Source organism: Eleutherodactylus coqui, chromosome 1 (assembly GCF_035609145.1).
Source record: "Eleutherodactylus coqui strain aEleCoq1 chromosome 1, aEleCoq1.hap1, whole genome shotgun sequence".
NCBI lineage: Eukaryota > Metazoa > Chordata > Amphibia > Anura > Eleutherodactylidae > Eleutherodactylus > Eleutherodactylus coqui.
Window position 1 is genome coordinate 102,740,555 of NC_089837.1, and position 14,476 is coordinate 102,755,030.

Sequence of the window (14,476 nt, forward strand, 5' to 3'; positions counted from 1 at the left end):
AGCGGATTACACACTACCCCCTTGGGCGGGAGCCTGAGCGATCGTCTGTAATCTGTAAGGACATCTGGTAGTAAGCGCTCAGTTTGCCTGCAGTGCCACCACAGGGGAAACTGAGCATTACACAGTGTCCATTCACATTCATAGGTTGTCTATCTATTGAAGGACAGGGCAGGCAGGCGGTCAAGAAACACTTTTTGCTTTAAAAAGCCACTAACATGGGAACAACCACAGGCTCCAGACTCTCTGGGCAGCAGCCACCCTATACCAAGCTCCCGTTTTCTCACTAGGACAACCTGCTGAATGGACAGGAACTTCTCCTCTAGAGCACCGCTTCCCAATATTCCTCAGCAGAATCACCCCCACTCCAATTACATCACAGTACACTGTAGTCTAAGATTATACACTGTGTTGTGTGTTAAAATGCAGATCAAGAGCCTTAAAGACATGGCATGTATTCTATGGGGTACATGTATCATAAGTCAAGAGCCTAACTTCTAGAGTGGATGTCCCCAACCTTTTACACTTTATCAGCCATACTCAACTTTGACAAAAGGTTTGGAGCCACATTCAATCATGTTAGGCCTCATGTCCACGGGCACAGATCCACAGCAGATCGCCCGCACACGTGATCCGCGCCCCATAGGGATGCATTGGACACCCGCAGGTAATTAAATACCTGCGGATGTAATTTTCCCCTGAGGCGTGGATTGCGTGTGCGGGAAAACACCCGCAGCATGCTGCATTTTAGTGCGGGTCTCCCGCAGGCTTCTATTAAAGCCTATGGAAGCTGTCCAGATCCGCGGCACACCCGCAGCTGAATTTCCGCTCTCCGGCGCGGCAGAGCAGAAGTTAAAAAAAAAAAAAAAAAGGTGCACGGCGCAGAGACACTTCCATTTATTCTCTTGATTTTTGTAAACCATAGTAAAACGGGATGGGTGGAGGAAACAAAAACCTAAAAAAATAAAAATTCATCCGACTATTTCCCATAGTTTCCTTAATGCAGGAGACATGTTAGACATTTACAATAATTTACTCAAAAAGATGCAGATCTTTTAAAACGGTTGTTTTCAGGGAAATCCTATTGATGAGCTATCCTCAGGATAGAACATCTATAGTTGATCAGCTGGGGTCCGCCACTCGGGATCCTGATCGGGTACCACAATACACAGTGATTGGAGTGAAAGCTGCTTCTTCGACCCGTGGAGTGGCCTATGCTTGTTATTACAAGCTGGGTTCAGAGGGTCCAGAGCAGCAGCTTCTGCTCTGGACCCTTGTGTATTGTGGCAATGGCAGCAGTGAACCGCAGCCAATCAACTCTTGGTATCCTATCCTGAGTATAGGTCATCAATGGTATTTCCCTGGAAAACCCCTTTAATAAATTTGGTACAATTTACCACTATTCTTCAGTCGTGGTATGCATAAAATTAAAAGGAAACACAAAATGTGGTACACACCACGGGGTACATTTACTAAGCCCGGCATTTACAACAGTAGAATTTCCCCGACACACGAAGCACTTAATACATAGAACAGGCACACACCTCTTAACCTTTTCCAATCCAATTTGCATCCTGTTTTTCCTAGGGGGCTTACTCTTTTTCTGCCGTTATACAACGGCGCTATCTGCTGGCTAAAGGCAGTACTGCATGAGGTGACATGTTGGATAGGCTCCGACAGCAGAGAGGCTGGCAATATACAGTAAAAGAACCCCGACGGACGTCTTCCAACATCGGAGCTGTACAGCCTTAAATCGTAATGTCTTAAGACGTCAGACCGTGGATTGGAAATGGTTAATGAATAAGGCACATCTTGGCAGATCTGTCTGCCAGCACAAACATTTATGGCAGGTTGAACCTGGGGAACGTTTCAGCCATAATTCACGCCAGTTTCTGGTGTAAATGATACATAATTCGCCTAGTCCAGGGTGTCCATACCACCTCCTGACAAGCCTCGCCCATTTTTATTGTGGTAAGGCTGGCACTAAAAGCTTAAAAGTTGAACATTTTGTGCACAAATATAGAATATAAGCCAGAAACTGATGTAAAAGGCTTTGAACCCAACACCCTCATTGCATTTTGCAACAGAATTCTAGTGCATTTTGTCAATTAAATCCACAAATTACTGTTTTTCTTTTCCAGCAGATCTCCTTTAAAAACTGAAAAGATTTGGGAATTATACGATATAGGGAAATATAGCCAAAAACAAGCAAGTGGGAGCTGTGCAGTAAGTGTTGTTTAACTTTAAAATCTAATTCCTATCCATTAACGGTTGCAGTTCAGGAGGGGACCTGTAGATTGCATAATGTACAGGAGGCCTTATACAAATTACATCTATGCGATTAGAAATGGGCCACCTCTAAATATATATGCCTGCTTTTCTGACGGGTCAGTGTTTTTCCGTGTTGCACCATGTGCAGGGCCCTCTGGCGAAATGTGAATTCCTAAAATCACACATTTGACCACAAAATAACCCTCATGTCCAAACCAAAGCCACATACACTCACGTACCTTTTCTTATACAAACAAGTCATTGTCCTTCCCCTCAATGTTTCCTCCTGTCCCCTCCTACAACATACGCATTAGGCATGACCAATGGACTATCATGCTTTTTCACAACAATGAAGCTTTTCTCAAGTGGCCTAGGGAAGTGCACATAAAGTACCTGATAAAGTCTCCCATCAGTAATACTCATGGCCAAGTCGTCATGAAGATCCAATGTGACTGCTCTACATAAACAATAGCTGAATTCAATTACACTGGGGCAAAAAAAATTATTTTCTTACCCTTGCTGCCACTCTTACGTAATCCGCTATTTTTGCCAGGTCATGACTCCCCTTTGGCTTTTGAAAACTGGACGCAAAGAGGCATCACTAAGGCCCACCACTTACTTTCTCGTGAAGGTGTGACCACATTCCCTAACCTACAGAAAAACAAGGACATACCACTCTCGGAATTATTCCGTTATCTACAGTTAAAAAAACTGGCTGTCCTCCTTATTAAAAAAATACAGATGCTCCACACACCCTTACCCCCCTTCGAATCCTTCTGTCTTAACTCGCAGGCAAAAGGCCTCATTTCTCAGATCTATTCGAATCTTGTTCATACCACTTACCGCACTCAGCTACCTTACGTGGCCAGGTGGGAGCGAGATCTGGGGGACGTTTTGAGTGGGGAGGAGTGGTCACAGATCTGGAATTCAACCAATCAAGGGGCCCGCAACATATTAATGTTGGAAACCTCATACAAAATTCTCCTTTGCTGGTATCTGGTCCCAACACGAACTGCACAAGCCGCCCTGGGCTACTCTAAGGATTGCTTCAGGGGATGTTCTTCCCCTGGAGACATGCTCCATATATGGTGGTCCTATCCCAGGGTCAAAAGACTTTGGATCAGAACATACACCCTAATTTATTCTGTAACGTTTCATAACTTGCGCAAAAACCCTTGGGAGGCCCTGTTGAACAAAAAGATCAAGGATATATCCTCAAACTCCAGAAAACTGCTATCTTTCCTCCTCTTAGCCACAAAACAAACCATTGCCCATTCCTGGCGTAAAGCATCACTAGATTTCTCCGAAGTTAAACGCCGCATGAACTGGTATATGATAAATGAAAAGCTTACCTCAATAACAGAAGATAAATATGACAAATTCCTAAGCATATGGACCCCATGGATAAGTTATACCCTCCCTACGGCAGGAATGAACCTACTAATCTAAACATGCCATCACGGTGCCTTTGCCCCTACGGGCGGCAGTCCTGAGAGAGAGGTAACACCCCACCCCCCGAAATACCATTTGGCCATGGCCAGGCCATTGTTTTGGTTTTTTTTCTTATGCATATTGTCTTTCTGGAAATTTGCATTAACAGTTGTGTTTTAAAATAACGATTGTTTACCATTACCTTATTTGAAAAATGCAAGGATTGTTCTACCCTCTTATATCAAAACTGGAAACCTCTTCATAATGCTTTTTCCTTGTATGTATGTTTAATTAAAACATCAATAAACATTATTGTAAAAAAAAATAATAATTTTCTTGGTGCCTGGAATTTGAGAAGACTACGGCCTTTGACAGAAAACTTGGTTCCTGCAGGAAAAAATACCATCCGAGAACCCTTGGTGGACAGAGAAAAGATCCTGTTGCCCCCAATTGCACCTTAAACTTGGTTTGGTGAAGCAATTTGTAAAGGCTCTCAGGAGAGATGGAAGGTGGTTCGACTACATATGTAGAACATTTCCTGTGATGAGCATGGAGAATCTAAAAGCAGGTAAATTTGATGGATCGCAAATCAGGGAACTCTGACGATATTGAAGCGCGTGGTCATCGTTCCGTATGGTTGTAAAGAATATTCTTGGAAGCAACGAGGCCGCTAACTACAGTCACTCGTGGAGAATATGCTCACTGTATATTGTATACTTAGTTGCAATATGAGCATCAAGTTTTACTATTTGTACAGTCATTTGGATCGATTTCCATTGTGTCCTGGTGATGTCAGTATCGAACAGGGGGAACGATTTCACCAAGAAATAAGGACCATGGAAGAGCGGTACCGTGGACGATGGGATACACATCTGATGGCAGACTATAGTTGGCGCATCTATTGTGAATGTCCAGGAACATCGCATCGCAGGAAATCACAAAAACAAGGGTTCAGTGACGAGTCTCAATGAAAAAAACTTTTCTTTGTAGTTCGTTTTCTAAGCTTCATGGAATATATCCTTCCAGTACTATATATTTTAAAATAATGTAGTTATTAATGGTTTATGGGGGTATAATATTGAAATAAAATAGTTTGTAGTGAAAAGACGACCTGATGGGCAAAAACGAATATTATTTTCAGAATCTACGACCCAGAAATATCCAAAAAATATTCTAACATTTTAAGCACCAAAAGTTGTGTTCCCCGGTGTTTGTTTGTGTATGTGTGTAATAAATATATCTATCTAGATTTGTGTGTGTGTAATATATTATATATATACACACACACATATTATATATACACACACACAACTTAACATCTATACATTCAACTTAATATGGTCTACTTAAACAACATGCAACAAGCCATAGAAGAGACACTGCTTTTGCAGGATCTTGGACTGACTATCCATTCTGCGGTCGTGATCTAGCACTGGAGCGTTAATAGGCTCTGTACTAACCGCAGTATCTGTTTCGGGTCTCTGACAGTGGAAACCCAGAGTTCAGGTTGGCTGCAATGTACAGTAGTTTGATCCTTCCCAATTATGTGACAGTCCTAATGCTAATTATTTTACTACACACAAAAACTGATTATCACATAATTAAAAAGTACATAAAGTGTCCGATAAACTTAGAGGTTCATTATATAGCGCTTCAGTTTGCCATTTTTTGGGGGATATTTTTGATTACAGGATTCTTTAAGAGAAGATCAGACATCTATTTGTTTGCTGTGGTTCACCTATATACTTTTATATAGTACTTACCTGGACTATGAGAGCGCCATCTTTCCCCATCTCTTCTGGGAGCTGCAGTTCTCCAAACACCTCCACCTTCCTCTTCCTCTCCATTTAACTCCTCTCTCAGGCTCCGCCAGTTCCCAATCTCCGAGCGGATAAACTCATGCTTTCTCCCAGCAGGTGCTGTGACGCCCTCTTCAAACGCCGGCCGTACTGAAGGATGTGAGAAGAGAGTTAATCTAAAGACTATTACCTGCAGAAACACTCAGTCTTCGACTGGCATGAGGAAACTGAAGCTGAGCGACATCTCATCAATACTAATGTACATGGAAAAATCACACATTACGCTTCCCATAGACTAAAACGATGGCTCTTTCCAATTTGATTATTGGGAGGTCAGAAGCACTGGGCCTGTCCAAATGCCTCCCCCAACCCCTTCCGAGTAGACCACCACTAACACCATGCACGTTCAGACACCGAGAAGCCTCTGTGGGAACCTGGTGTATAGCAGTCTAGAGAGCTTTTTCTGCAACCCACTAGGTATAAAACATTTCTAGGAGTCTTGACAGATTTACAATCACTCCACAGCAAACAGCACTCAAAACACTCCTAGAGTATGCAGACACATTGTGGATTTTGGTGCGGATCTACAGCAGATTTTACCCTTTCAACTGAATTCTCCTGCGGACCCGCACCAGCGGCGCATGTTTTGATGCAAAAATTGAATTCGTTTTTAATGTGGATTTTACGCGATGGAAAATTCGCACTAATTCCGCTTTGTGTGAACATACCCTAAAAGTCCTGCAGCAGTCTGAGTGAGTCTTTCAGCTGCGCTCTCCTTCCTTCTCCACTCTCCCCTCTCCATCAACTTCTATGGGAGAGCATGACACACCAGCAAGCAACTCCCACTTTACAGGACAACTGGCAGTGGACAAGAAGATAGGGATAACCCCCAAGGGGCCAGTATGATTTTCTTAGCACAAAAATATTTTAGGTAAATTAAGTGATTCGCACTCTCGCTACTGATCACATTACCCATCACATAAGCACAAGTTGCTACAAAGTGCAACATATATTTAACATAGTGTATGGCCACTCCTTGCCTATTTAATATGTTTCTCCTGGCCTTAGTGGTTAAGCAGCGTTTATTTGGGCCAATTTCCAAGCCACAATGTCCGTTTCCCAACAATCATCACGTACATATGTGGAAAAGATCAGCTTATGCTCCTTTGCTGGCAGATATATGCGAATATATCTGGCCAGCCATACATTTATCTACACGTTTAAAAAAAAAAAAAAAGGGGGGGGGGGGGGGAGGTACAGCCGACCAATGACTGTCCTAAGGGGACAAACAATTGTTCCTCCCCCTAAAACCACTCACCTGCTGTGTGAATGGCAGTAAACAAGTATCAATGCTTGTTGATCAGTGTTCATTACAAGGAGCCTATTCTTGGCCCATGTAAATGGCTCCATACTTCAGAGAGCAAGGCTGCAATTCCTTCAGTGCCCACTAGACCTAACCCAGCTTATGAGTTTCCAAGAACATTTTTTAGGATAATTCTGGCACAAACACACACTATCGAGAGGTGTATTCAACCACCTCAGCTGACAGTCATTTATTGTCTATAGCCTAACCTGTAGTATATACCCTTTCCACTTGGCTATGAACTAGTATTTGCCAACACTACAGATTAAGGTAGGTAAACAAGACTGCTGTGTGTGTGGATCTGCATGTACCAAAGTACCTTGCCAGCTGACGAATTTCTGATGACATTATAGATTGTGGACATTACCTGTCCACAGTGGCTTAAAATGAATTCATTTAAAATGCTAATTAGTGCCGCACCTTTGTAAACCCAATTTGTAAATCATTCAGTGCAGTTTAGCGAATACAGATTTCACAATGCTTGCAAAGTAAAATAAACACCTAATGAAAGCACACATTCAACATACTGAAGACCAAAACAGCATCGATGTTTGTTTAAAAATTATTTACTAAGCAACTGAACGTCTTCCATGAAATTAATCCTAGTTCTATGGCTTGTCAGCATGTGTGTAGATAATGGACAGGGGCTCATCTATCTGTCAGAACATAAAGAAGCTACGAAGAGCAGAGGCTAAACTTCAAGTCCTCTTCACTAGATGGGAAGGCTTGCTGCTGAACACCCTTAGATTACAGCAGACCAACCCTTTCGCTAAACCTGAACACCCTCCACAACTGCGACCAATTGTCTTACTAAGCGGGTAATTCTTCAAATTTCCTCTTGTGCTAGCTTTCATCAAATGATAGTCACAAAGGTGAATACAACTATTTCCAACTTCAAGGAAAATAATAATGGTTGGAAGATAGTATATGTTACCTACAGTTCTCTATTGTCCTCCCGATTCGCCGGTTCTAGGTCTCATTTTCAGCCATCCAATAAGGCCGACGCAATATTCAGACTACCAAATTTAATACCCACAATGCATTGGTGGTGTTAGACTACTGATCCACTTTATCTGCCACACATATGATCAGCGCTGGTCCATCAAAGAACAAAGCACAGTGTGCATAAGGTAGTCAGAAAAGTGCTGCAGTTGTTTCGGACAGCTGAGAATGGAGTGGAGAACTGATGGATGTGAGGGGAGGCAAAGAGTAAGTACAGGTAATATATTCCCTTTCCCCTCCTGTCCTGAAACCTTTAAAGGGAACCGGTCAATTGAGAATGTAGACCAATCCACAGGCAGCATGCTATAGAGCAGAACGAGCTGAGCAGATTTATAGTTATGTACAGAACGACTTTCCAATTTTAATTGCGGTTTACTTTAGAATTAGGAGTCCAGTGTGCGCTCCTATCAGTAATTGATAGCAGTCTTTGTATGTACATTTGCACAAGGAAGGCTGTCAATCACTGATAGGACCGCCCACTGGACTCCCAAGTTCAAAACGATCAGCAAAATTAAAATGAATGAAATACGAGACATTCTGAATCTTTTCCTACAAAACTATATCAATCTGCTCAGGTCATCCTGCTCCATAAGATGTGGCTGATTGGACTGCATGTTCAATTTGACGGGTTCCCTTTAAAGGCGTTTGGCCAAGATTTTCTCCCCTGTTCATATTCCATATGAACCTCATAGCGTGGGGTTCCTCAATTAGAATCCCCTCTATATGTCCGAGAATGGACAGACCACCTGTAGTCCTGTTATTAGAGGACTGCCATTAAGCAGTTAGAAGGTGGTACTGAGAGCGGGGCTCGGGATGAGCAGCTGATCGCCCCGAGCCCCACATCCTCAGAGGGATTGTACATCCTGGAACAACCACTTTAAGTTTTCAGTTATGTCCAAAATATATAAATATTGCACACTAGTTAACTGTGCGATTTCAGAGGTTCCTGAGAGCCGCCATGCTGAAAACTGCTCAATGACTTAATGAAAGATTACTTGGACAGGATCTTTCAATTCATGACAAAAGTTTTACAATGTAATCTACCTAAAATTAGATTGCTGGAAGTCCCCTTTAAGTAAGTTTCCAGTAAAATGAGGTTAAGCCCTTCTCACAGAAGGAAACTATTAGCTCTGAAAGTGAATAGTATCTAATAAAGGTTTTATTCGGAAAAGCACAAACCCACAGCCTCCCCATCCCATCTATATCACTGCCATTATTTCACCATTCATTCTTACTTTTAGCCTACTTTCTGACCAAAGCTTCAAGATCCGGTCAGAACAGGCATGAAATCTCTGGATTGCACCCAGCACTCATTAGTGGGGTATTTTTGATCAAGAGCCAAAAGCAAGGTTTATGGGAAAAGAAAGGAAAAATAAAAAAAAGACTAGAAGTGTGTCGGTAGCTGTGTGAAGTGGTCGGCAGGAGGGGAGAACACAGGGTCAGGAACTCAGTCTGGGCATTGTTTATGGCAGACCTACTCACCTGTCATTGCTTGGCCTATAACAAGGCACACAAAAGAAAAACATTGAATAATTGAATGGTCTCGGCTTAAGGGGAAATTCACACACTGCACATTTCATGGAGAAATTTCTGTGACTGGAAATCCGTTCCATTCATGTGAACGAGGTCACATGTGAAGGGCAGCAGGCACGTAGATGACTTCAAGCCCTACTCGGATGTATGGCACAGGCGCAGAAACGTCTGCAACAAATCTGCTGTGTGCGACTATAGCCTGAACCACCACAGAAAGGGAGGCGTTCCTATATCATTTGCTTCGCTATTCAGTGCTTATTTATGCCGGTGGGCGCGATATGGGGCTGAGAAACACAACTCGATATCGCGCTTGCCAACATGTAGGTTTGCACGGCGATGCCAAGTGTTTCTTATTAAAATTTGCATCACTGGCACGAAATTGCGATTTTCACACGCATGATAGGACCATTGCGATGGCTTTTATGGTCCTACTGAAACTAATGGATGAGGCCTTCCAAGGAAACAGAACATGCTGTGATCGTTTTCCTAGCAACAATGCTGCAAGGAAAAAAGAAATCGCTCGATTGAATGAATCCATTCAAAAGAATGGATGCACATGCCACAAAATATCACTGGTGCGAAAAAGCCCTACGAGTTAAAAAATGGTAAAACCGGTTCCAGTAAAATCCCTATTGATTTTAATGAGACTTTTGTTTGCTTCTATTTCTGCGCCATCCGTTTTTGGGACGGAATGGGCTTTTTCTTACATTTTTCACACTATTTTTTATGGGACAAACCCAAAAATGATTCCATTGAATGGATCCGTTTAAGACAATTCTGCATGTGCAGTTGTATAATAGAGATATATTTCAAACAAGGATGGATGGGTGCATTACAAACTGATTACAATGGTTGTCTTAGCTGTTTTTTGAATGGAACCATTTGCATCAATTAAACATCCGCTTTGTTGTTTTGAAAAGAAAACAAATCGAGACCCATAAACAGAAAGGCTCTGATGTGAACCCAATCTAAATGGTCAACAGGGTGTGTCCCAGCATACACACATCTTTATTTAAATCTGCTTTGACCATAGCATACAGCACAGGAGCATATCATTTGGTCGAGGAGAATGTCAATGTAACATCCAATTGTCAATTTCTCCATATATGTCTAAGAGGAATAACAAAGGAACAGTATAATGGCATCAGTGTAGCATGTCTCCATATGATGTGTAACCTCTGTGTAGTGGCCGATGCTTGTAACTGCAGGCATAGCTCGTATTGATTTCAATGAGAGCTGTGCCTGCAGTTACAAGCACTGGACACAGAGGTCGGCGTGGAGGCTTCTGCTCTAACCTCTGTGTTATTGCGGTGCTGACAGCATGCGCCCGCTCAGCTGATCGGTTGGGGTCCCGAGCGAAGACCCCGGGCAATCAACTATTGATGACCTATCCTGAGGATAGGGCATCAGAAGTATTTCCCTTGAAAACCCCTTTAACATGTTCTAAACTAACCGGAAAACATGATTGCAGCAAGTGATTGTGTGTTTCCAAGGTCTGAAAACAGGCTGTTTGAAACTTTATTCTCTGTTTAAAACAAATTGGCATTCTACAAGCAAACACTTTATACTTTGGCTACAGTAAAAAGCGATTGTTTTAGCGATAATCGATGCCTCTAAACGTGCGGCCATTGTGCACTTTTCGTGCACTGCTAGCTGATCGTTAAATTCAGTCCAACCTAAAAATCATCCTTCAGCCTTATCAGTAGTTCTCCTGGGAAAGTGCTGATAGCATTGTTTCCTGCTGGAGAACAAAGGAACTGAAAGCAGATCAGAGCCCTAGGGCTATTAACTGCTTCCAGCTAAGGCTTCATTTGCACACTTAATTGCTCTTAAGTAGCTATTTCAAAGTTTATGCAAAATGATCGTTCAAAGCCGTCATTCAAACTGTCGTTTGAGCGATCATCGCTCAGTGTAAATGGGCCTTAACAGTAAGACTGCAGCTGTTGCCCATATTAGCCAAATAGAGCGCAGCTTTCATTTCTGAAGCTGCTTTGATAAAATGAAAGCTGTGCTGTGATTGGCTGCTATGGGTACCAACTGCTTGGCAGTTTGGATAAATGAGGTCCAGTCTCTTGATTCTAAAATATTCACTGTGAAAGCAAGGCTGGCCTTACATATCAAGTGTGCACTAGGGCCCTTTTCGCCACCCGATGCAGAGTGTTCTGATCAAGGTGTTCGTTTAATTTGCTTTTACACAGGCCAAGTATCCGCTAATGGGGACAAACGATCGTACCTATAATAGCTCATCTCCATAGGTTGGCTATATATCTCCCTATTCATATGGGGACATATACAGAGGAAGAACAAGCTTCTTTATGCTTGCTGAAAAAGTCACTGATCAGCCAACAAACGAGAACTTGTTCACTAGCTGATCACTGGTCCTTTAAGGCTAGGTTCACACGGGCGGAATTGCAGTGGAATTTCTGCATGGAAATTCCGCCTGGCATCTTGAACCTGAGACTAAGCAGCAAAGTGGACAGGATCTGCAAAAACCTCGTCCACACGCTGCCGACAGTCCGCACTGAAACTAACATGCCGTATGGAATTCAGAGCCACGGCATGTCCACTATTTCCACTGTGGGCTCTCTCCTCTCTATTGGGAGAGATTCCCGCTTTGGAATGGAGGCAGAGAAGCCACTTCAAACCTGTGCCGAACAGCGCTGGTTTTGAAGCTGCCTTTCCGCTGTGGAAATCTCGCTGAATCTACGCACGGTACCGCTGTGCACATTCCTTGAGATTTCAGTTTTATGGGAATGCGGCCTAACACTGTCCAATTGTCTAGTGAATAGACATTCGGAGAAATGTTCGTAGGACTCCCATACACTTTACATGATGGACGGGTTTAGCTGATTGACATCTACTGTGAGTCAATAGGAAGAGATGGACGGAACAGAAGAGGACATCTCAGAGCTTACAAACCACAGCCCACCAGTAGCATTCTGGCCTTTATTTTTCTTTTTTCGGTGAATTAGGAGACGACAATGCCATGTGAGAATTTACATTCCCTTTCAATACGTCTGCAATCCTTCATAATAAAGAAATGTGATGTGTTGGACAATTCTCCCAGCTGGTTGTGAATAGTTTCCAGAAGGTCCACTAAGGGTTCATGCGAGTCGTGCTCGACATTCTCAGATAGACCTCACATCACATGGACAAACATCCGTGTGCTGTGAGAGACCACGGGCAGTGGACATTGCATGACCAATTCCAGCCCGTGATACGGACCACAACAGGATATGCTGCTATTTTGTTTTAAAGCACACCGCCATCCTGTATATAGCCTTATTGAGTATAATGGGTCCTGGCGCCATCCGTGAAATTCACAGAATGTACGTCAGTGCGCATGAGCCCCAACACTGCAACATCTAATGTGTGATGTTGTGCAATACAAACTTGCATGCAATATAAACATTACAATTGTAGGAACTATGGGCAAAGACCATAATCGAACTTGGACTTTGTATAATTACAGAAGCCACAGAGCCATGACATGACAAGGTCATGCATCCCCTTATATGATATTATGGAATATCGCACCGCATTCTAACATGAACTCGCTTGTGTCATCACAGGGAATGACTCTCTATGGAGTCCTAATGGGTCGGCCAGTCGTGGATAGCAAGACCACCACAGCAGGCTATACCATTCTTGCTGTCAAAATACCAGGATAGGCAGACTGAACCACCTTAGGAGACCCCTTACTCAGAAGTGAACGGAAGCTTAAACGATCATTCTTTGCGTATACCCCACAACTACTTCTGTGTCTTTTTTTTTCATTATTTTAGTATGTCATTGGTTGTCTCTAATGATAGATTTAATGACAGAATGCAAAACAAGTCTTTTATAGAGTGATCTATAGACCTGTATAATAGCTAAAAGGAGAACACTTCTGAATAAATGTGTTACAATATCATACGGAGGTTCCCATGTATCCGATTCTATAGCCAACAGACCCAGCTGGGTTACATTGCTGTATAGCAAAGTGATGTATGGATACTAAACCTTTACACATACCTACACTTAGCAGGTGACTTTTATGAATATTTCTGGCCAATATAGGAGATGTATTTTTCAGCAATTTTTTCTCTCTGCAGGCTCTATTTCTCAGTTTTCCCTGAGCTGGTTCACATATGGAAGCAGCAGCATTACTTAAGACAGACAGCAGTACTGAGCAGTATAGATGTGAATACAGCACTGAGCTCCAATAAAACACTTACAAGAAGCTGAAGCAACAAATCTATGGAAGTCCCTCCTCTACCCACATTCCCCCTCCATAGACTTCTATGGGCAGTATGAAACAGCAGCAAACAGACCGCCCCCACCCCCCACCACCACCACCACTTCCTGTAATTCATCTAGAGATGGATTTCACATTACAACAGGCAATGAAGAGCAGATTAAAAGGAAGACCCCTAGTGGCCAGCATTTTTAAGGTGATTTCTCAGAACTTAATTTTAGGTAAATAGAGCGATATGCAGTTTTGCTAGTTATCACAGGCACTGTATTTTCAACAGCCCATTTGACTCATTAATACCAGAACTGTATAGGAACTGTAAAGACAATTATCTATACAGAAAGGTAGCAATCTAGTTTAATAGACACTCAATATTTAATAGAAACCCCCAAAGCTTGTCTCAAGATAATTTGCACAATTTTTAAAGCAGAAGCACATATTTTTTTAGGATTGGAAAAAGGGGCAATTAAAGCATTGTTAGGCCACTTATGCTTTTTTTATCATATCCAATCACGAGTTCTGCACTAATGATCGTATAAACTCAGGACCTGAGTACCATAAGAAAACAAACAGCATCCTCCTTGTGCAGCGCCTCTCGATTACTACATTGATAACTTTTCAGGATAGAGGGTGGGGTCCTGAAGCCTTGGCAGGAGAAGACATCATGTGGCTATACACCCAACAGGGGAGGGAGGGACTTGGAAATCTAGAAATAGTTATTTTTCAATTCAGCAAGAAGGAGGAAAAGGTAAATTTAAAAAAAGCCAAAAAAATACTCAAGGGATTTGTCACTGTAGTTTGTTGATGCTATGAAAAACGCAACAACATTAAAAGGGTTAAAGAGTT

General features: G+C 42.5%; 1 protein-coding gene across 2 annotated transcripts in view; it reads right to left on the reverse strand.

The window, feature by feature from the left end:
- Positions 1 to 14,476, reverse strand: part of GIGYF2 (GRB10 interacting GYF protein 2) — an 89,953-nt gene that overhangs the window by 40,101 nt on the left and 35,376 nt on the right. For both annotated transcript variants that reach the window (XM_066598415.1, XM_066598422.1), the window contains exon 8: positions 5,463 to 5,648. In XM_066598415.1, coding sequence (XP_066454512.1) covers positions 5,463 to 5,648 — 186 coding nt within the window. The remainder of the gene's footprint in view (positions 1 to 5,462; positions 5,649 to 14,476) is intronic.